General features: G+C 39.5%; 1 protein-coding gene across 5 annotated transcripts in view; it reads left to right on the top strand.

The window, feature by feature from the left end:
* INO80D (INO80 complex subunit D) overlaps positions 1 to 22,191 on the top strand; it is a 65,749-nt gene that overhangs the window by 31,517 nt on the left and 12,041 nt on the right. For all 5 annotated transcript variants that reach the window (XM_027589946.2, XM_027589944.2, XM_027589945.2 and 2 more), the window contains 5 exons: positions 7,009 to 7,233; positions 12,798 to 12,907; positions 14,478 to 14,611; positions 19,102 to 19,319; positions 20,016 to 20,173. In XM_027589946.2, the coding sequence (XP_027445747.1) occupies positions 7,009 to 7,233; positions 12,798 to 12,907; positions 14,478 to 14,611; positions 19,102 to 19,319; positions 20,016 to 20,173 (845 nt within the window). The remainder of the gene's footprint in view (positions 1 to 7,008; positions 7,234 to 12,797; positions 12,908 to 14,477; positions 14,612 to 19,101; positions 19,320 to 20,015; positions 20,174 to 22,191) is intronic.

Below are 22,191 nucleotides of genomic sequence, written 5' to 3'. Positions count from 1 at the left end.
CTGATCATCATTCTGTGCTGCCCGTCCACCTGCTTTCCCACAAACCTGCTTTTCATGAGTTTTCTTGCTAAACCAGGATTATGCTTGAAGAAATTTTAGGGACAAAGTTTGGCCTTTTTTTTTTTTTTTTTTTTTTTAAGTAAGCTTTATGCCCTGCAAGGGACTTGAATTCACGACTCAGAGATCAAGAGTCACATATTCTACTGACTGAGCCACCCAGGTACCCCTGGCCTTGTTTTGGGAAAGATTTCTTGATTACTTAGTTTAGCTGTACGTGCATGTGCTGAAGGAGATCTCGCAGGCTCTTACTTATATCTCAAGAGCAGAAATAAGTTGGTATCTTAAATGTATTTTTTTCTTAAGATTTTATTTATTCATGAGAGACAGAGAGGCAGAGGGAAAAGCATGCTCCCCGTGGAGCAGGGAGCCAGATGCAGGGCTTGATCCCAGGACCCCAGGACCACGACCCAAGCCAAAGGCAGATGCCCAACCTACTGAGTCACCCAGGCGCCCCTTAAATGTATTATTAACAGTAATTACTCCTAGTAACTCCTTTTCATATTTTCTTTTTTTTTTTTAAGATTTTATTTATTTATTTGACAGAGAGAGACAGAGAGAGACACAAGCAGGGGGAGCGGGAGAGGGAGAAGCAGGCTTCCCAAGGAGCAGGGAGCCCCATGTGGGGCCCGATCCCAGGACCCTGGGATCATGACCTGAGCTGAAGGCAGACACTTAACTGACTGAGCCACCCAGGCGCCCCCCAGTTCTTAATTTTAATAAGTACAATTTATTGCTCTTTTTCTTTATGGGTAATGTATTTGTGACCCATTTAAGAAATCATTACCCCACAGCTTCACAGTCATGAAGTTATCCTCTAATACTATTTTCTAGGAGCTTTATTGTTTTCCTGACAATCTTTGTGGAAATTTATTTTTGTATAATTTGTATATAATGTGAGGTGCAGTGTTAAGGATCATTTTTTTGTGTGGATCTTCTGTTTAACCAACACTATTGAAAACACTGTTGATCTTGCATTGGAACCCTTGGCATGTATGTGTATGTCTCTTTGTTCATTTTCAGTTCTTTTTCATTGGTCTTTTTCAAGAACAAGCTTTTAGTTTCATTGATTCTCTTTTAGCTTTATTTCATTGCTTTCTGTTCTTATCTCTATTATTTCCTTCTATTATGTTCTTCTATTCTTTCCCTCTTTGTTTTGGATACCATTTGTTTGTCTTTTTCAGGTTTTTAAGGTGATAGCTTAAACCTTGTTTTCTGACAGACACTTGATGCTATACATTTCCCTCTATGTATGTTATAATCCCTGTAATACATTGCTATTGTTTAAGCAGTTATCTTTTAAGGCGATTTAAAAGAAAAATAATCTTTTGTATTTACCCACATGATTTCTAGGGTTTTTTTCTTTGAATAGTTCCATATTTCCATCTGATGTTATTTTCTTTCTGTATGAATGGTTCACTTTAACATTTCTTATAGTGCCGCTCTTCTGATGATGAATTCTTTTAGCTTTTATGTCTGAAGAATTTTATCGAGGTATAACTGACTATGCCTTTTTGGCTTGCGAGGGGGAGGAGTGCAGAGGAAGAGGGAGCCTGGTGTGGAGACTCGATCTCACAACCCTGAGATTATGACCTGAGCTGAAATCAACGGTTGGATGCTTAACTGACTGAGCCACCCAGGCACCCCATGCCTTTTTTTTTTTTTTAATTGAAGTATAATCAACACACAATGTTGCATTAGTTTCAGGTATATAACACAGTGATTTGGCAAGTCTGTATGTTATGCTCTGTTCACCAGAAGTGTAGCTCCCATCTGTCACCATACAACCCTAATACCATTGACTATATTCGCTATGCTGTACCTTTTATTCCCATGACTTACTGCTTAACTGGAAGTCTGTACCCTCTGTCTCTACCCCATTTTGCCCATCTCTCTACCCCCAACCCCTCTGGCAACCGCCAGTTTGTCCTCTGTGTTTATGGGTCTGTTTCTGCTTTGTTTTGTTTTTTTTTAGATTCCACATATAAGTGAAATCATATGGTATTTATCTTCTCTGACTTACTTCCCTTAGTATAATACCCTCTAGGTCCATCCGTGTTTTAAGGATGTATGCCTTCATTTTTGAAAGATATTTTTGCTGGCATAAAATCCTAGGTTGGCAGTTTTTCTTTGCGTACTTAAGGATGTTGCTCACATGTCTTGCATTATTTCCAATGAGAAGTCAGCCGTCCTTCACATAATTGGTCCAAGGAACATGATGTATCTTTTTTTTTCTCTGTTAAGATTTTCCTCTTTATCAGTAGTTTTAAACCGTTTGTGTAGTTCATTTTCTTTATGTTTCTTGTGCTTGGGGTTCGTTGACTTTTTGGATCTGTAAGTTTATAATTTTCCTGAAATTTAGAAAAAATTTGCCCTAGTTTTCTTCAATTATTTTTCTTCCCCCTTCTATTTGAGAGACTTAGTTTACACATATTTTAGGCTGCTTGAAATTATCCCACAGCTTATTGATGTTCCATTCACTTTTTTTCCTCTCTGTGTTTCAGTTTGGAAAGTTCCTATTGCTGTCTTCAGGTTACTTAATCTTTTGTGGCATGTAACCAGCCATCAATCCCATTCAGTCTGTTTTTCATGTTAGATATTGTATTTTTCATCTCTCGAAGTTTGTTTTGGGTCTTCTAAATTATTGTCCATGTCTCTCCTTGACGTGATCATGATTACCTTCTCAAAAATGTGAAATATGGTTGTAATAACTGTTCTTTGATTCTTGGTTTACTAATTATGTCATCTGTATCATTTCTAGATCTGTTTCTATTGATTTTTTTCTCCTTATGGGTCCTAGTTTCCTGTTTCTTTGAATGTCTGATAATTTTTTATTAGATGCCAGGCTTGGTTAATTTTACTTACCTTGATTCTGGTATTTTGTCTTCCTTTAAGAGCTTTGTCTGGGGACAGTGTTACTTAGAAACAGCTTTTGAGGCTTGCTTTTTAAACTTCGTGAAATGGAGCCATGGCAGCCTTTAATTGAGGGCTCACTTTACCCCCATTAGTGAGGCAGTCTGCTCCTGAGTGGTCGGTCTACCCAGTGCCCCGCAGATTGCACGTTTTTCCCCTTGGGTGGTAGGAACACAAACTACGCCTGCCCTGTGTGAGCTGCTGGAACTTGTTTGGCCTTCTCTTTTCAGATTCTTTTTGGGTATTCTTGCACACCCTTGCACTGATCAGTACTCAAGTGAAAAACTGAGAGGAACCCTCTGTAGATCTTCAGAGTGCTTCTGTCTGTGCACCTCTCTGCTCCCCAGTACTCTGTCCTAATTCCAGCATTTCTGGGTTAGTTATATGTGGATGAGCACGCCAAATAAATATCTTGTCTCTGCAATATAATTGTGAGGTATGGGCTAGAGAACAGACTTGTATCTTCATTATTTAAGTGATGTTGAAGTTATGAAAATGAAGGAGAATTTTCATACATGATGTGAGGATTGGGAAGAGAAAGAAGAAAGAAGAAAATGAGGAAAATAACAGGAGGAAGCAAGGGAATAGAAAGTTTGAAGATGAAAGGAAAAGAAGAATAAAGTGGTTTTTTGCAGAAGAGAGGTCTAGTAAGATCAGATTGAAAAATAATTGTTGCATTCCTACATTAATTAACCCAGATTGGATATTTCTTTTTTATATGCTGCTAGATTCAACTTACCAATATTTTTTGCCTCTGAGATCATTAATAAGATTTTCCTATAATTTTCCTTTTGTCATATTGTCCTTGTTAATAAGTTTTTGGTATCAAATTTAGGTTAGCTTTATTAAAAGAATATTCCCTTAGGGCACCTGGGTGGCTCAGTCGGTTAATTGTCAGACTTTTGATTACGGCTCAAGTCATGATGTTGGGGTCATGGGATTGAGCCCTGCCTTGGGCTCCATGCTCAGTGTGGAGTCAGCTGGAGATTCTCCCTTTGCCCCTCCCCCTGCTTGTGTGCTTGATCTCTCTCTAAAATAAATAAATAAAATCTTAAAAAAAAAAAGAGAATATTCTCCTCTTTCCTGATATCTGGAATATTTTGTGTGTGATTGGAATTATTATTATTATTATTATTATTTATTATTGCTAGAGCTCATGGTAAAACTGTTTAGGCCAGGAGTTTTTTGCATGTGTGTATTTAATAAGTGATTTAATTTTAGTTAATGGATATAGGTTACTAGATGGATATAGGTTATTATCTAATAATAATACCTGTACTTATATTGTGATTTCAGATAGGTCATTTCTTTTCATTCCCTTCACAACTTTGGTTGCTGGGTGAGCCAGCTCTTTGATTTCACAGGTGAGGAAAGCCACATACTGAGAATGCAGAAGGTGGCTGGCCTGTCTCTGCTGGTAAATGATGGCCGCTGGCCTTTCTGTTCCCGGAATGACACTCTTCCTCCCTCCACAGCCAGGTGTGAAACAAGGGTTAGAACATCTTGGAAGTGGGAGGCATGTTGGAGATTTTCTGGTTAAGGACCATGCTGGGGATGGCCTGTGGACCTGTGCAGGTCTTGCAAACTACTTGTTAACTGGCCCACAACAAGATTAGCATGAAACTTCTGATAAGCTTTGAAAATTTTTATCGTAATGATGGAGCATGCCTCAACATCCAGGTGCATCTGTCCATTCATTGTCAACTTGAGAACTGCTGAGCTGCTCTGTCCTCCCCGCCATAATAGTCTTTTCAGATAACAGCTTTGGCAAGTGATTATCTACCTGAGCTTCACTCTCCCTTTAAGACTTGCAGTTTCTCCTCTCTTTCTTTTTTCTATTAATAGCCCTTGCATACTCCTCGTTATGCAAGTTCAAAGTCATTGAGTCATTATTGACTTTCTTATCCTTCATATCCAGTCACCAAATTGAGTTAATTCTTTTGTGATAATGGCCCTTACAGGTCTCGTTCTATTATCTCCGTGGCCTTTTACTTACAGGCCCTCCCCTGTCCTTCAGTTGCTAGTTGTTGGCTATGAAATCTGTATTCCTTCCCTCGCTGTGCTCCTGCTTATCGTTTCCAACAGTTTTTCCCACTGCTGCCTTTGATACCTCATCTGTACTTTACATTCTTTACGTCTGAAATGGAATTTATTTCCTGCCCCAGATCTGCTTGTGTTCCTCTTCCCTGGTCTTCGCTGTTGGAAGGGGGCCGCGTGACTGTTGTCGCTCGCATCCTCCCATCCCAGTTGACAGAGGTCTGCCTTTTATGCGTGCAGGATGCCTTTCCTTTCCTGCAGTCCCGCTGCCGCCGTCCTGGTGTGGGTTCTTGTTACCTGTTACCTGGAGTGTTTTAATAATTTCCTCCCTGCCCTCTGCCCTGCCTCTTCCCATTTCTGCCTACCGACGGTGTAACCTTTCTCATGCACAGCTCTATTATTGTTGCCTATTTTCTTCAAACTCTACAAGGTTCTTCACTGCCAGTAGAATCTAGTCTTTAGGTTTAGAAAGTTGGCCTTACCCACCGTACTCCCCCGTGTATGCCACGTCTTCGCCAAAGTGAGCTACTTAGTACTTGCTGTTCTCTTTCCTGTTCCTCTCTGAAGCCTGACTTGTATTCCTTTATCCTTGTGAGGAACCCTTTTTTTTTTTCTCCTCAAATTCTACCCTTTCTTCACGGTTCAGTTCTGTTGGCATCTCTTCTGTGAAGCCTCTCATCCAGCAATCTTGCTAGTGAACTTTAATAGCACTTTAGCCATATCTAGACCTCTCTATGTTCTCTGCCTCACATTGAAGATATTTATAGTACCTACCGGCTCGACTAGAACTCCCGAATGAAAACCTGCTATGGGACTTCAGAGAACAAATCAAAATAAAGATTCCTGGGCCCCATTCCATGGAAATTCTGGTTCAGTAGAGCTAGGGTAGGTCTTGGGATCTCAAATTGTGAAAAACTCCTAGATTTTTCTAATTGAAGGCCAGATACTTGAATCATTGATCAGCCTGCCCCAAGGTTTTAGTTACTGATTTGATTGTCTTTTGAGTTGTTTAACTTTGGGGATGTGTTTATCTTGTCTAAACTGCATTGCAAACTGCTTAAATTATTTTCTCCTTTGTAGGACTCAACGTAATAGACATAGCAAATGTTGAATGTTAAATAAATGAAGAAATTGAAGTAAGATCCTTCAATTGGTGATAATGGCCTACTATAGTAGCTAGTATTTGTAGTAGCTACTATACTGAAGAGAACATGTTTCTTAGGAATTATTTCTTAGACCAGAAATTTGCAAAGTAGAGATTCCTGGCTGGCTAAGTCTGTTAAAGTGTCTGCCTTTGGCTCAGGTCATGATCCTGGAGTCCTGGGATCAAGCTCAGTGGGGAGTATGCTTCTCCCTCTCCCTCTGCCCTTCCCCCCCTACTCGTGTTCTCTCTCGCTTGCTCTGCTTTCTCTCTCGAATTTTTTTAAAAACCTTTTTAAAAAAAGGATATCTCCTGTGTTAAAAGAAAATAGTAAAAAATACTGTAGAATGATTGTGACCCCTACAATTAACATTCTGTAAGTGCTTAGCGAGGGGAGTGAAAACCAGTACATCTAAAAGGGCAGGTCTTTGATAAGGCACTGTTGGAATTCACTGCTCTATTTCTGGTATGACCTATCTTTTATGAAATTATGCTTAGTGTTTCCTCATAACTGCCATGTCATTTACTCAGTCGTTTTAGTTAAGCAAAGGTAAAGAAACCGTTTTCTTCCCGAGAACCTCTAGTCACTTAAAATTTAGAAGACCCAGATGCATTGTGTCTAACTCTGACATGCTGAGAAGGTGAAGCATCTGAAAGCACTGGGTGGCGTCTGCTGCCTTATTTATTGTCGAAATATTGTACTTACTTTCAGCTCTACTGGAATTCTCTAATTTTGTGAAGTACATGCTCACCTGCCCCAAATGTGGACCCTTGTGCATCCGAGTAGCTCCTTGACCCACTTTGCCCACTCTAAACCGAGCCTAACGTTTAATCAGCTTCTCCCTTTGTGCACTTTCCAGGTCAGACGACGATGATACGGAGAGTAGGAGCTCCAGGGTGACCCAACTTTGCACTTACTTTCAGCAGAAATATAAGCACCTCTGCCGCCTGGAGCGGGCAGAATCTCGTCAAAAGAAATGCCGGCACACGTTTAGGAAAGCTTTGCTGCAGGCGGCCAGTCGAGAACCGGAGTGTGCTGGTCAGTTGATGCAGGAACTGCAGAGAGCTGCCTGCAGCCGAAGCAGGTGAGAGCCCCGGGCAGCCACCTGGTCCTCAGCCACCTGTCTCTCTTTTGTCTGTGTTTTGACAGGATAGTTGTGGCACAGTGGGCAGTGGGCATTTAAGCCTGAAATATTTAAGCGTTGCATTGTGCTTTTGTTGCTCAGATAAAGTTTTGCATCATCGCCACGAGCTGTCTAAAAGCATTGCTGTTGGTTTGCCAGAGCTTGACTAGAATTTACACCGTGAAGTATTTGAGAATGCTACCTGCCTTAAAAAAAAAAAAAAAAACAAAAACCAGTGCTTAGAAATTTCATGTATTTAAAAGTGATATTTACCGTTTTTTTTTACTACAGAAATAGTATTTTACATTTTTTACTTAATATTTTTGTAAAAATTTTCTTTCCAAAGTATTTTCTGTTGATATTTCCATTATCCCGCATATTAGGTCTTCAGAATACTTTATTACATTACATTTCTTTGGGGGGAAAAAATCTTTTCTTTTTATATTATAGTCCAGGTATTTGCTTATTGTAAATTTGAAAAACATAGGAAAGGGCGGGGGGGATTTCCATAATATCACCATGCACAGAACAGAGAATGAGCACTATGAACATTCTCATTGTCCTTGTAGTCTATTTGCTTTGTGTGGTGTGCGTGTGCACACGTGTGTGCGTATGAAATCTCCCCTGAGCCATGTATTTGTATTAAAGCAAAATTGAGATCATCCCATATGTATATTTTATTTCCTACTTTTTTTCTGTGGAACATTGGATTATGACCATTTTCTCATGACACTAATTCTTTAAAACATGGCTTTTAATGACTTTGTAAATGGATGTCAGTCCTTGGACTTTTTCTGGTTTTTGTATGTATTTAAGTAAAACTGGGTCTATATTTAAGAGCTATGTGTCCAATTTTTTTCCCTTAAAAATACATCGTTGCCATTCCCCTATGTTCTTAAAAATTGTTTTGAAATTATGGTTTATAATGTGTACGTACTGTTTTATTGACGGAAAGTCCATAAATTGGACATGTAGAAGTTACCTGATATTTCAGTGAAGAAATTGTGGTGTTAATTATCATTTCCGAAATTAGTTTAGATGGTGAAAACTTACCATAATTACTTATTTAGGTTATATACCTTTTAAAAATACTAGTTTAAGTGACGCCTGGGTGGCTCAGTTGGTTAAGCGTCTGCCTTTGGCTCAGATCATAATCCCAGGATCCTGGGATCGAGCCCCACATTGGGCTCTCTGCTCAGCAGGGCATCTGCTTCTCCCTCTGCCCCTCCTCTGCTTGTGCACTCTCTCTCTCTCTCTCAAATAAATAAGATCTTTTCTAGCTTAATTGAATTAAAATTTTCCAAAATAATCTTCATATTTAATAAAGGAAATAAGTTTCAAATTTAGAAGGCATAGTTTTTTTTTGCTTGTTTTTAAGATTTTATTTATTTGAGAGAGAGAGAGAGGGAGAGTGAGAGGACAAACGGAGACGAGGGGCAGAGGGAGAGGGAGAAGCAGGCTCTCTGCTGAGCAGGGAGTCCAATGCAGGGCTGGATCCCAGGACCCCGAGATCATGACCTGAGCCAAAGGCCGGTGCTTAACTGGCAGAAACACCCAGGTGCCCCGGAAGGCATAGTTTTTTATGGAGTTTATTATTTCACAATTTTTAGTTACTATTTTTTTCAGATAACAACATTGAAATACACACACATTTTTATAAGTTTATATAACAAAATATTAGCAGTGGCTATCTCTAGAGGATGGGATTATTGATAAATTAAGGTTTAAAAAAATTCGTATTATGTATATTCTATTTTTTCTATAGTGATCATGAGTCACTGAGGAAAAGAGTTTAAAATAAAACTAAAAAAAAAAAAAAAAAAAAAAAACAAACTTTTTGGGCGCCTGGGTGGCTCAGTTGGTTAAGCGACTGCCTTCGGCTCAGGTCATGATCCTGGAGTCCCGGGTTCGAGTCCCACATGGGGCTCCCTGCTCAGCAGGGAGTCTGCTTCTCCCTCTGACCCTCTTCCCTCTCGTGCTCTCTCATTCTCTCTCTCTCAAATAAATAAATAAAATCTTTAAAAAAAAATAACCTTTTGCTTTATAGCTTGATCATATTTTTTTGCATACCCATGTATTTTTTGAAATTTCATTTTACTTAATATATTTTGGTTTTTGTTATATTTGTTATTAAAAAAATAACCAATTTTTCAATTGCATATAACAGAAAGATAGTGTGCCCATGAGAATTTTCTGCTGCTTGGGATATTTAGAGTTGTTTGAAACTTTGTATGTGTGTCTAATACACCCACATTAATGACTGCTGCCTGCAGCATATTACCTCACTCTTAGAGCCCCGACTCCTGTGTAGGGGGGGAAGGTAGGGTCTGTTCTAGAACATCCTTTAAGTCTTACTTACTCAGAGACTTAACTTTTCTCAGAGAAACATTCCCAGGTTCCACTGTTAGGTCCCCCGATTATGTATGTGTATTGTGCTCCATACTCTGCTTCATTGTGGAATTGTATACTAATATTTCTGTCAGGCTAGAAAGTCTCTCTCTCTTTTTTTTTAAGATTTTATTTATTTATTTATTTATTTATAAAGATTTTATTTATTTATTCATGAGAGACAGACAGAGAGAGAGAGAGAGGGGCAGAGGGAGAAGCAGGCTCCCAAGGAGCAGGGAGCCCGATGCGGGACTCGATCCCAGGACCCTGGGATCATGACCTGAGCCGAAGGCAGACGCTTAACCATCTGAGCCACCCAGGCGCCCTAAGATTTTATTTATTTTGAGGGGCACCTGGGTGACTCAGATGGTTAAGCGTCTGCCTTCGGCTCAGGTCATGATCCTGGAGTCTTGGGATCGAGTCCCGCATCGGGCTCCCTGCTCAGCGGGGAGTCTGCTTCTCCCTCTGACCCTCCTCCCTCTCATGTGCTCTCTATCTCTCATTCTCCCTCTCTCTCTCAAATAAATAAATAAAAATCTTTAAAAAAAAAGATTTTATTTATTTTGAGATCCAGAGCACAAGCAGGTGGGGTTGGGCAGAGGGAGGAGAAGCAGACTTCCTGCTGAGCAGGGAGCCTGACACAGGGTTGGATCCCAGGACCCTGAGATCATGACCTGAGGCAAAGGCAGACACTTAACCGATAGATCCACCCAGGCGCCCCAAGCTAGACAGTCATTTTTATGAGGGCAGGAACAATGTACATTTTGTTCATAAATCTCCGGTATTGATGAACGAATGGATAGAATTAAACAAGTGAAGAGACGTCTGTTCTCTATTTGTTGAAAGAATTCACTTGGTTTGACATAGGTTTTAAAATAATGATATCTAACATTTACATTAGATAATGCTTTCAAGTGTACAATTTCAATGGAGACTTTAGTTTTGTCCAGCAATGAAGCAATCTATATGTGTAGAGTGTTATATACATTGAATCTAGTATATTATTATGACCTTGTCAAAGATGTAAGGATTGTACTCTGACAATTCGGTATTTGTGTAGAAAACTGTATTTATCTATGATTTTTAACTGGCAGAATCAACCCCCACCTTTTTTTTTCAAAACATTTCCCAAACCACCATTAGTGATTTTTTTTAAATTTCGTGATAATTAAATACTACTAAACAAATACCAAGATGAACTTTAATATACAGTCCTCATTTATTTGATGTCATTTGTTTATGTCACTCATGATGAGTAAAAAGTTTATTGCTCAGTGCCTCACTGATAATCATTTAACAATGAGCCATAATCAGTTGTTGGTGATTGGTAGTTTACTACTTTACATTATATTTTAGGCTCACAAAAATCAGCTGTCATTTGGATAATACCCACTATTTGATGTTTTTGCTTTCAAAGACTAGTTCCACAAGAAACATTTAAAAAGTTGCTTTTAAATGTTTCAGAGGTTAAAACTTCAATGGCTGCCTTTTAATATAGGTATCCTTTAACATATAGTTTGGATCTAAACTGAGTAACATTATTCTTTCTCATCTAATAGCTTTGTCATATATATTGGTGAATATATGGAATAAACCACTGAAATAGCTTAACTATGTAGACTCAAGTATCTTGTAGCCGACAATCCTACAGAGACTAGTGTTTGTATAGAAACTTTATTGTAAAAGGGGGATCTAATAATACAAAACGGAAGCTTGTAGTAGGTGTTTTCACATTAAAAACATCAAAATGTTTTGGTAATTCTCCGTTTGTTTTGTTGGGATTATTCGGATAATACAAATCTAACATCAGGCATTTTTACCTTAATTATCTAGGGACGTATTGAAATTTTGACTTTGAATTTATTTTACTGTTTAAGAGATAGATGGATGAGTTGGAACGTATCAGCAATTTTACAAAATGAAACCGGGCCCTTCGAAGTCTAGGATAAAGGAAAACGAGGGAATGTGTGGGACTCGAGGCTTGGTAAATGGCTGAGCAGATTCTCGGAGTGTTCCACAAAAATAATCCATTCAGTAGAGAGAATTGCTTTCTATTTAAATTTAGACCAACAGAATTACGGTAAGCTGCCGAAATAGTACAGCTTCATTGATTTGAAATTGTCTATCCTTTTTACAGACCTAAGTTAATGGCCCGCTTCTCCACTCTTGTGATTCTGACACATCTTGCAGCACCTTAATTAAAGCAGCTTCGATGGCAACACCTGGTTCTCTATTTGCATGGACTGTTTATAGGAAAGTTAGAGTAGAAATTTTACTGAGATTTTCTGTAAATTCATATGTAATTTGGGTTCTGTATGATCTTCTAATTAGTATAAATCATTCTATTGAAGTCCTTAGACTTAGAAACAATTTAAAAGAGATTTTATTTTTAATCCGTGATGTGTGATTCAGTATATTATGTAGATTCTTTTTCTACTCTCAGATAGGTGTAAAGTCCTACCAGTTTGTGATGCTTCAGAGAAGCAAATTACACAGGACAGTTTTTGTACTTCTAAGAACTTGAATATTATTTATTTTTACTTTTTAATGTTTGTTTAAAACTATGGAAACATCCACAAAATAATAAAATGAATACTTACAGAGAGAGTGGGAAGTGGCAAATTGGGATAAGGGTAGGTAGAAAGGAGACTCTTTTAAATTTTACTTATTTAAAATCTCTTTCTTTGTTTTGGGTTTTTTTTTTTTTAAAGATTTTATTTATTTATTTGTGTGTGTGTGTGAGAGAGAGAGAGCACAAGCAGAGGGAGAAGCAGACTCCCCGCCAATCCAGGAGTCCAGTGCAGGAGGGACTTGATCCCAGGACTCTGGGATCATGACCTGAGCTGAAGGCAGACGCTTAACCCACTGAGCCACCCAGGTGTCCCAAAAGGAACCAAAATATCACTTAAAAAGAAAAAACAGGCATAGTTGAAATCAATTATAATACAATTACTTGTTTTGGCAGTAGATTGCGGAAATACTGGAACTGGTCATTGTACCTGATCGTTACCTTTTATTTAAAGAATGTAGAAAGGTGAAATGTTGGTGTTACAACCTGCCAGCCTAGTGTTGAAAAGTTGCCCTGGATCTTTAAAACATTTTTTATAGAAATTAATGTTGTCTCTTTGCTTTCTTAGCATAAGCCGGACCAAGTTGAGGGAGGCGGAGCCAGCAGTGTGCAGTGGAACCGTGAAGGGTGAACGGTGCCCTAACAAAGCCCTTCCATTCACCAGACATTGTTTCCAGCGTATCCTCTTAACTGAATTGAGTGTGCATCGAAAAGTATTAACTCATTCGGGGCTAGTATTTCATTCTTAAGTCAAGTGGATGACTTTTGAAATCCTAACTATTTCATGTTTATAATTTTTATATAACTTCATTTTCATGATGTCTTCTAAATAATTTTTTTTCTGCTTCTATCATCGTGATTGTCTATTCAAGAATTATATCAGAATCTGCAAAATTGATAGCAAGTAGCAGATTCTTCTGGTGGCCGTGACTTAATTAAAAGAAATCTGGTTCTTGCGTGGTTCTGCGTAGCTTCTAGGAAGCAACTGTAACACTCATTGATGGAGAAGTCAGATCATATTATTCAAAAACTGATTTTGGTTAAGAGTTTTACAGTGTGCCTTTTGCTCTGGGAATAATTTGCTATTTGTATTGAGCATAGTGCTGATTTGAAATGAAAGAAAGATAAACATCACTGACTAGGAAAGAAGATACATTAAGACAGAATATACTTGAGGAAAACCTGGGTAAAGGGCTTCAGGCTGGTTATGAAATCTTATTACTCTCACTTTTATTAAACATTTAAAATTGAGTAGCATTTAAAAAATTAATACAGTAGCAATTACTTGCTCTTCTTTATTATCTTTGACTTTTTGCCCTCCTTTCTGTTCCTGGCATTAAATTTCCACAACTTTTTCAGCAGCACTTTCTATGCAGTAAAGGTTTTATAAATAGCTTTAACTATTAAGAGTATAAAGGAAAAACAGAAAGGTACTTCCTTGATAGGTATGAAGTACGAGTTCAGGAAATGTCGCTAGGGGCTAAAAGTTTGGACATTTAAAAATGTTGCTGAAATAAAGCTGATGTTCCACGTTTAATGGTACAGTTTTGATCAAAAAGTAATTCTTCATAAGTTCTAAGTGAGAGTTTTGTGTTGGAAATGGGAAATGAAAAATCAAATTTGGATAGATGAGTTTTTATAATTATATCTTAAAATTTTTATTCTTCTTGATGTGGATTATATGTGAAAATTTTCCTTAAAAGAAAGTGCTTTTTTCTAACCATTGTAGTGGGACTTCTAGGAGTTTTAGTGTGTTAAGAAGGAAACGACCCTGCTTTTTCTAAATAACAAAAATCAGAATGTCCATAAAGGAGACTTCTATTGGGAGACCTTTAGCAAAATAGACTCCTTTAGAAGTATCTTCTGATAAATTCAGCAATTATCATTTCCCATTATCAGTATTTGGCTTGGTTTTTCAGCTTTTATAGATAAGAAAATTTATTAGTAAATAAGGGAAGAAGCAGATTTTTTTTCTTAAAGACTAATGTATTTAGAGAGAATGCATGCGTGCATGTGGTGAGGGAGGGGGCGAAGGAGAGAGAATCTCAAGCAGACTCCCCACTGAGCATAGATCCCCATACGGGGCTTGATCCCATGACCCTGAGACCACAACCTGAGCCGAAACCAAGAGTTGGGCCCTTAACCAACTGTGCCCCCAAGGCGGTCTAGAAGCAGACTTCATATAAAAATTGAAAACTTAAATAATTTGAGTTTCAGTGCATTATATTCCTAACTTTGAAAACTACAGATATCCTCTTGAATCGCTCTCAGCAGCTTTTCTCAAGTTGCACGGCCAAGTTTGCAGACGGACAGCAGTGCTCTGTGCCCGTGTTCGACATTACACACCAGACCCCTCTGTGTGAAGAACATGCCAAAAAAATGGTGAGTTCACATTTTATTTTCTGCAGCAGAGACTTTCAAACGGACACCAATCCACAGTAGAAAGTATCTGTTGACTTAGTACAAACTATATGTGTGTGTAAATATATAAATATGCATATAAATATTAATATAATATTAATATATATAGATATATGTGCTGGTCATGATCCACAATTAATTTCATAGCTAATTTAAAAAAAACTATTCTAGAAGGTATTTAGTAGTTACTTACATATGGTTATTTTGTTTATTATCTACCCCTATTCTATACCTCCCTTCTCCTTAAGGTACATTTTCTTGTACTTAACAGATTTTTCAAGCTTTCTTTGCCCCATTTCTTTAGATTTTTGCTTTTTTATATACAATTCTGTGAATGTCTTAGATATTTGATGAAATTTTAGCCACGAGCCAATTTTTTCTGTAATTAAGTGCATTTTTATTGTTTTTACCCAGATACTTGGCTGAGTTCAGCTCTTTGCTAGGTAGTATGCAAGGTATATGTATTAAAAAGCTGAATAAGACCAATCTTTCCCTCTGTAAGCATTTTGTAGTTCTAAGGGTGCACCAGGGTAACGGCACGGCCATTGGACCAGGACTTAATAGTATAAGGCTGTGATCCTGGTGTTACCACCAGCAAAATGTGTAACAAGGACTGTTTTAAGTAAAAAATCCCAGCTGAGTACAGCAAACATTTGTAGCCATCAGTCCACAGTGAGAGGCTCACACTGGATGAGAAAAACCATACAAATCTCTTGGCTCTATGTTCAAACGTTCTTGAATCCAAGCGTGTAGTACCAGCTTGGCTGCTACCATTCTAGCCTCCGTTGTTCTCACCTTTGCCTGGATGACTCTAATAGTCTCCTAATTGGTCCCCCTTCCTCTAGCCGTTCCCCCTACCCCCAGACGTATTGTTCACATAGCAGCTAGAGTAGGCTGTGTGGGCTCCACTCCCTTTGAGTTCATGTGCTGTAAAATTCACTCCTTTTGCTCCTGACAATACACCCAGTCCTGTAACCACCGACGTAATCAAGATACGCCATTAACCCCCCACATTCTCTTGTGTTATCCCCGCCCCCCCGCAGTCTACCCCTCCCTCTGTCTCCACTGAAGTCTTCCTGCCCCTACAATTTTACATTTTCCAGAATGTCTTATAATTGGAATCCTACAGTATGTGGCCATGAGAGCAGGCCTTTGAGAATATACATGTGATCGTTTTAGTTTCCTGGTCAGAACCTTCCAGTGGCTTTCCATCACATCCTGAATCAAATCCAAGATTCTCACCCTGGCCTATGAGACTTGCTGATCTGGTCTTTGCAGTCTCTCTAGCTGCACATAACATAGTACCCCCTTCACTTTCGGAGTTCTAGCAACATCAGCCTTCTTGCTGCTGCTTCAGCACTTGGAAACTTGCTCCCACCTCATGGGCTTTGTGATTGTCCCTTTTCCTCCATTTCTGCATGCCTCACTCCTTCATTCAGGTTTCCGATCAGATGTCACTTCATCAAAGAAATCTTCCACCTCCTCTCCACCCCTGTCATTTTTTATCCTCATACTCTACCTGGTTTTTCTTCCTAACAGTGATATCAGCCTAATGCTATATTATCTATTAATTAGTTTGTTTATTGCCAGTATCCCTCTACTAGAATGTCAATTTGACAAAGGCAGGAACATTTTTTTGTTCATTGCTATATCCCCAGTGCTTAGAACAAAAATGCTCAGTAAGTCATTGTTGAATAACAGTTGGGCACATGGCTGGGAAAGTTGAAATTTGGAATTAGGTTCAACCACTGGACAGAACAGCCATTGGTAGAAGCAACTCAAGCTACAGGAAGTCCAGGCTGATGCACAGAACTTGGTATTCGATGAGTATCAACCCATACGACAGATGGTAAGTTAGTAAATGCAGTGTCCTGGCACGTAAGTAGAAGGAGACAGCGAGCAAGTTGGGAGTGAATAGTGTAGGCAATGGACAGATGGCATGAGGAAAGCCTCTAGGGCCTGGAGGCACCAGTGCTCTGGAGGAGCGCTGTGGGGGACTATCAAGAGCCTGCAGGGCCTCAGGCGGGGGGCAGTTCTGTGTGGAGTACCTGGCACATGACCAACAACATTGTTGGGCTACAAGGCATAAGCTTAGGAGGACAAGACACACACCTAGAACCAGAAGTAGGTGGTACCAGAGTGTCTTACAAGTAGGACATGTAGATCTTGGGCTAGATAAACTTTCTCCTGCCTAACATCCACACTAGTCCTAGGGGGAGAGTCTGGGATGGCTGCCCAGCACCCTGGTAGGTACTGGTGGTTGCTCACTGTTTGTTGAATTAAATAGCTGATAATAATAAAAGTACACCTCAAGTATTGAGCCAAAGAACTACAGACGCTGGGAAGCAGCCTTTCTTTTTTTGCTTGTTTGTTTCATGAATTTGTACATTTGTGACTTGAGTCTGTAATATAGATCCAAGTATTCGGCTAGTATTAAACTTCTTTTGAATCTCCTGAATTGATAATTTAATTTTATTCTTTCTTGTCTTGAATTTGTTTGCTAGTATTAATAACTAGTTTTAGTTATTAGTTTTCAAATATTTTGTACTCATTTTATGTACTTAGTTATGAGTTATTAATGAATTCACTAAAAGGTGACATCAGTTGTAAAAACCACGATTGTTTTATATACCACCAAGAAATTTAAAAAATGGGGCACAGTGCATTTCTTACCACTTACAGTTTCTGTTTTATATTTATCAAAATAGCTTCTTTAGACTTAATCAGGCATAGATTTTTATCTTTTCTGATGCTCCTGGTTTCCGCTGAATTACTTGATGCAGGAAAGGCAGTGTTTTCTATGTACATCAACTGTAACACAGTTTCGTCTACTTTGTGGTTGTGTTCCTTTCTCATTTGGTGGTTGCTTTACAAAAAAGAAAGGAATTGTGGTCAGATCTTTAATAATGAGTATTTGCTTCACTAATGACAGTTGGATACGCTGCTTCTCTTTGTGCTTCCGCACACTCAGCTTTTCCTCTTCATGTAAAACCAATAATGCACATCCCTCGACTCAAAACAGCAACAGTACCAAGAACATATGCACATATATAGGCAGCGCCAACTATCGTGACCATCACCGGGCCAACAGCAATTGTAAGATGCCATTATTGTAAAATGGACCTCAGTTACAGAGACACTACAATGTGTGTCTTGGAACTAATGAAACGCAGTATTCAGATTGAAGGGTGGCCGCTGAAGAAGGCTGGTTATTACTTGGTCAATTTCTTGTTCTTCCTGGCTGGTTCTTCCTCTCTCTGCTCACGTGATTAGAACAGTTTTACAACACTGAAGTCCCATGGTCTCTCTTTACCTGTCTCCCTGGCCTGTGTCAATGACTGGACAGACTTTTACTGTATCATGATTTCTGAGGCTACATCTCCACCCCATTCTTTATCCCTTATACCGTTTTCTCCTATCTCCTGGGACATCTTCGTACCTCAAATTGTGAGCCAAACTGAATTCCTTAACTTTTCTTCTGAATCCTTACTCTGCTCTGTACCAACTAATGATATCATCTAACAGCCAACCCTAGAAACCCTAGAAGCGTCTTCGACTGCTCTCTTACCTTCATTCTCACCACATCCAAGGAGCTGTCAAATCTTGAGAATTCTGTCCCTACAGGGCCTTGCTTTTCCATTCCCACTCACATCGCCTTAGTCGTTTGCCTTGTATTGACTGTTGGAGTGGCCCTCTGATTGGAAATAATGCCTCCCTCCACTTACCTTTTGTCTGTCCCTTTACCTTGCTACCAGCCTAGTTACTCCTTTCAAAACATGTCAAATTGTGTTAATCCTTTCATCAAAAATCATTTCACGTTGCCTATAAGATGAAGTTGAAAATCCTTAACAGGGTATTCGAAGTCATATATGATCTGGTCCTAAACTTTACAGCTTACTTTCACATTCCATCCTCCATACGCCACACCCCAAGCACCAGTCATACCTGGTTTTTTGCTGTTCTTTTTGTCTTGTTTGTGCCATTTCCTTTTAATCATGCAAAACTACAAATAATTGGTTTTCCTTTCGTACACCCATAGAAGGTCACTATTACCCCCTTTTTTCTGTACTGTATTTATGTACACTTGTATTCATGGTTTTCCTATGGAAGAGTAAGTTTGAGAGTGCGATTACATTTCATTCATTATATTTTTACACTACAGCACCTATCCCAATGTCTTTTTTTTCCCCTCCCCGTCCCTTCTACCCACCTGCACCTCCCCCTTGGCCTGCCATGGTCTCACAGTGTGGGATGAACTGTGTGTATATATTGAATTGATTTGAATTAAATTAAAAAATGAATTGTTTATTCGTTTATTGCTATGCATAGTTGGAGGTATGCAGTATGCTTTAGGCATTCCATAGAATGTTACGAGATACATTTTTTTCAGGTAGCTGTTAGGTTTTTCCTAAACAGTCTAGTTTAAAAGTACCCATTTATTCATTCCGAAGGATAATTTCTTGAGAGGAGATAGCTCCCGTAAAGTTCAGCACCAGCAGCAGAGGAAACCCAGGAAAAAAACCAAGCCTCCTGCACTTACCAAAAAACACAAGAAGAAGAGAAGGCGTGGACCTCGTCGACCCCAAAAACCCATTCCCCCTGCAGTACCCCAAGGGAACCTCAGCATGCCCACCAGCGTCTCACTGCCAGTGGAGGCTGCTCAGATCCGGTCAGTGACGGTGCCAAAGCTTACATTTCCTTTCTGTGTTCGATGGTTCTCACAACATCTAGCTTACGTTCTTCTCTAGCATTGTGGCTGGCCTCCAGAAGCCATTTTGATAAATTAGCCTAGGCTTTGTAGATTTCAGTGTAATTTTTACTAAATATTTGACTGAGTGAGATCTGAAATAAAGCTTTTGGTAATAACACAGAAAGCAGATGCCGAAATTGAGAATTTGTCTACTCAGATTTTTCTGTTTCAACAGAAATATTCCGTCAGAATTCTAATGCATTACTAATTTTGGCAGGGGTTAGCATTTTCACCAGATGAATGAGGCTTCTGTTTCAGCTAAGCATCTCTATTTTATCTGTTTATGTCATTTTAAAAAATTATTATTTCGACTAGATTTGAAATTTACTAAAAAGTATGAAGACATAGTGCACAAAACTAATTCATTCTACTAATTTGAAGTTAGAAGTACCATCTCAAAATGGTTGCCTTCATTAATACCTGGTTAAAAGCTGCAGAAATGTGTGACTGGATGGCGAGGTCTTCCTTTTGCTTTCACATTTCCTTCTCTGAAAGCAGGAAAAGGAGACAGTTTGAGTTAGGATTTCCCATCTTCCTGTTTGATGAACTTGTCTTGGGGACACTGGTGTGAAGGGAAAAGGGGAGTGGTGGGGCCAACCATGTCTTCTTCCCTAGGAGCCCGTCCACGCCGGAGCTGAGTGCTGATGAGTTGCCGGATGACATTGCCAATGAGATCACTGACATTCCACATGACTTGGAATTGAACCAGGAGGACTTTTCAGACGTCCTGCCACGGCTACCTGATGACTTACAAGATTTTGATTTTTTTGAAGGTGTGGTCAACATTTTGATTCAAGACTTTTTTTTTTAATGAGTTTTTAAAAAGGGAAATTGTGTTTTTGAGATGTGTTTGAAGTACCCCTCCTCACAGATAGAAAATGCAGCACCGCTATAGCTATTTTCCCGTTCCAGAAGGCAAGGGCTGTGTGGTTTTTCTCACCATACTGTAGGCTTAGTAGATTGATCATTCAGTTGTTAGGTTTTTAACTTTGTTGCTTCAAAAATGAGTCATTTTACTTCATTTTTCAACAAAAACTTTTTTTTTTAAGATTTTATTTATTTGTCAGAGAAATAGGGGAGCCCAGGGGGAGCAGGAGGCAGAGGGAGAAGCAGGCCTCCCGCTGAGCAGGGAGCCCGATGCGGGGCTCGATCCCAGAACCTTGGGATCATGACCTGAGCCAAAGGCAGACGCTTAACGACTGGGCCAACCAGGTGTCCCAACAGAAACATTTTAAACTTGAGTTAATTGGAGCCTTTTAGAACTTGTCCTAATCTTAATACCTGTACGTCAGTTGAAGTGCATTTTTCCAAAACTAAGTTTGCTTAATCCCACCAGTTCTCTGGTGCTTTCAGGGGAAAGCTTTTATATTCTTAGAATGTTTCTTTCCCCATTAAAAACTGGGTATTTTTGTGGTGATTAGTCAAGTTCCCCACTATAGAGTTTTTTTTTTTTTTTTTTTTTAAGATTTTATTTATTTGACAGCGCAAGCAGGCAGAGCAGCGGGCAGAAGGAGAAGCAGCCTCTCTGCAGAGCAAGGAGCCCGATGCAGGACTTGAACCCAGGACCCTGGGATCATGACCTGAACCACCCAGGCATCCCTAGATTTTTTATATTGGAAATGAAATCAGCAGCGACCCATGGGCTTCCATCTTACGAAAATTAGTTAGAACGAGAGGAGCAGGATTAGCAGGTCACACAAAAGCATTTTAAAAGATAACGTCTGAGTGGAGGGGAGTGCGGGGTGCTCACATGCAAGCACGAGTCGCTCTATTCCAGTCTTGTGCAGCCGCCCTCCAGCTGGAGGAAGGAGTTCAAGAGCAGAAGAACCAAGGGGGGACTCCTACACAGCTTTTTGTCTGCAGTCTGCACCAATATGATATGTTTCCTATTTTAATGATTTTAACATAAGTTTACGTAAAACCATACGTGTAGTTAGACTGGTCACCATGCTTTTTAAGTTGGTATTGCTTAGAATCCTTAAGAATTTAATGCTCTGATGAGTTGGGTTTAGGGAGTGCTGTGAATAAACTGAAGATGTGATGCAGGTTCCAGGACAGCTCGACCTCTCTATGGATTCATATTCACTCTTTCGTTCCAATCCAGTCCTTGGAAGATTCTCTATTTCACAGGGATTCTCTTTAAATAGAATATTCGTTTGGTTTGGTTTTAAAGATTTACTTATTTATTAGCGAGCACTCACGTGTGGGGGAGGGGCAGAGGGAGAGAATCTCAGACTCCCCGCTGAGCGTGAAGCCCCACCTGGGGCTTGATCCCACGACCCTGAGATGATAACCGGAACTGAAATCAAGAGTCTGACGCTTAACCAACTGAGCCACACAGGCGCCCGTGGTTTGTTGTTGTTGTTGTTGTTGTTTTGTTGTTTTTTTTTTAAGGTTTTATTTATTTGAGAGGGAGAGAGTGCATGCCCATGGGTGAGGGAGAGGGAGAAGCAGATTATTTGCCGAGCAGGGAGACTGACGTGGGACTCGATCCCAGACCCTGGGATCATGAGCAGAGCTGAAGGCAGATGCTTAACTGACTGAGCCACCCAGGCGCCCATTTTTTTTTTTTAAAGATTTATTTATTTATTTGAGAGAGAGAGCGTGTGTGTGGGGGGGAGGGGCAGAGGGAGAGAGAAACTTTTAAGAAGACTTGGACACTCAGCATGGAGCCCGACTTGGGGCTCTATCTCACAAACCTGAGATCATGACCTGAGCTAAATCAAGAGTCAGAGCTCAACTGACTGAGCCACCCAGGTGCCCCTTTAATAGAATATTGTTAAAAAGTAAT

Source organism: Zalophus californianus, chromosome 3 (assembly GCF_009762305.2).
Source record: "Zalophus californianus isolate mZalCal1 chromosome 3, mZalCal1.pri.v2, whole genome shotgun sequence".
NCBI lineage: Eukaryota > Metazoa > Chordata > Mammalia > Carnivora > Otariidae > Zalophus > Zalophus californianus.
This window is presented reverse-complemented; position numbering and strand designations above follow the sequence as displayed.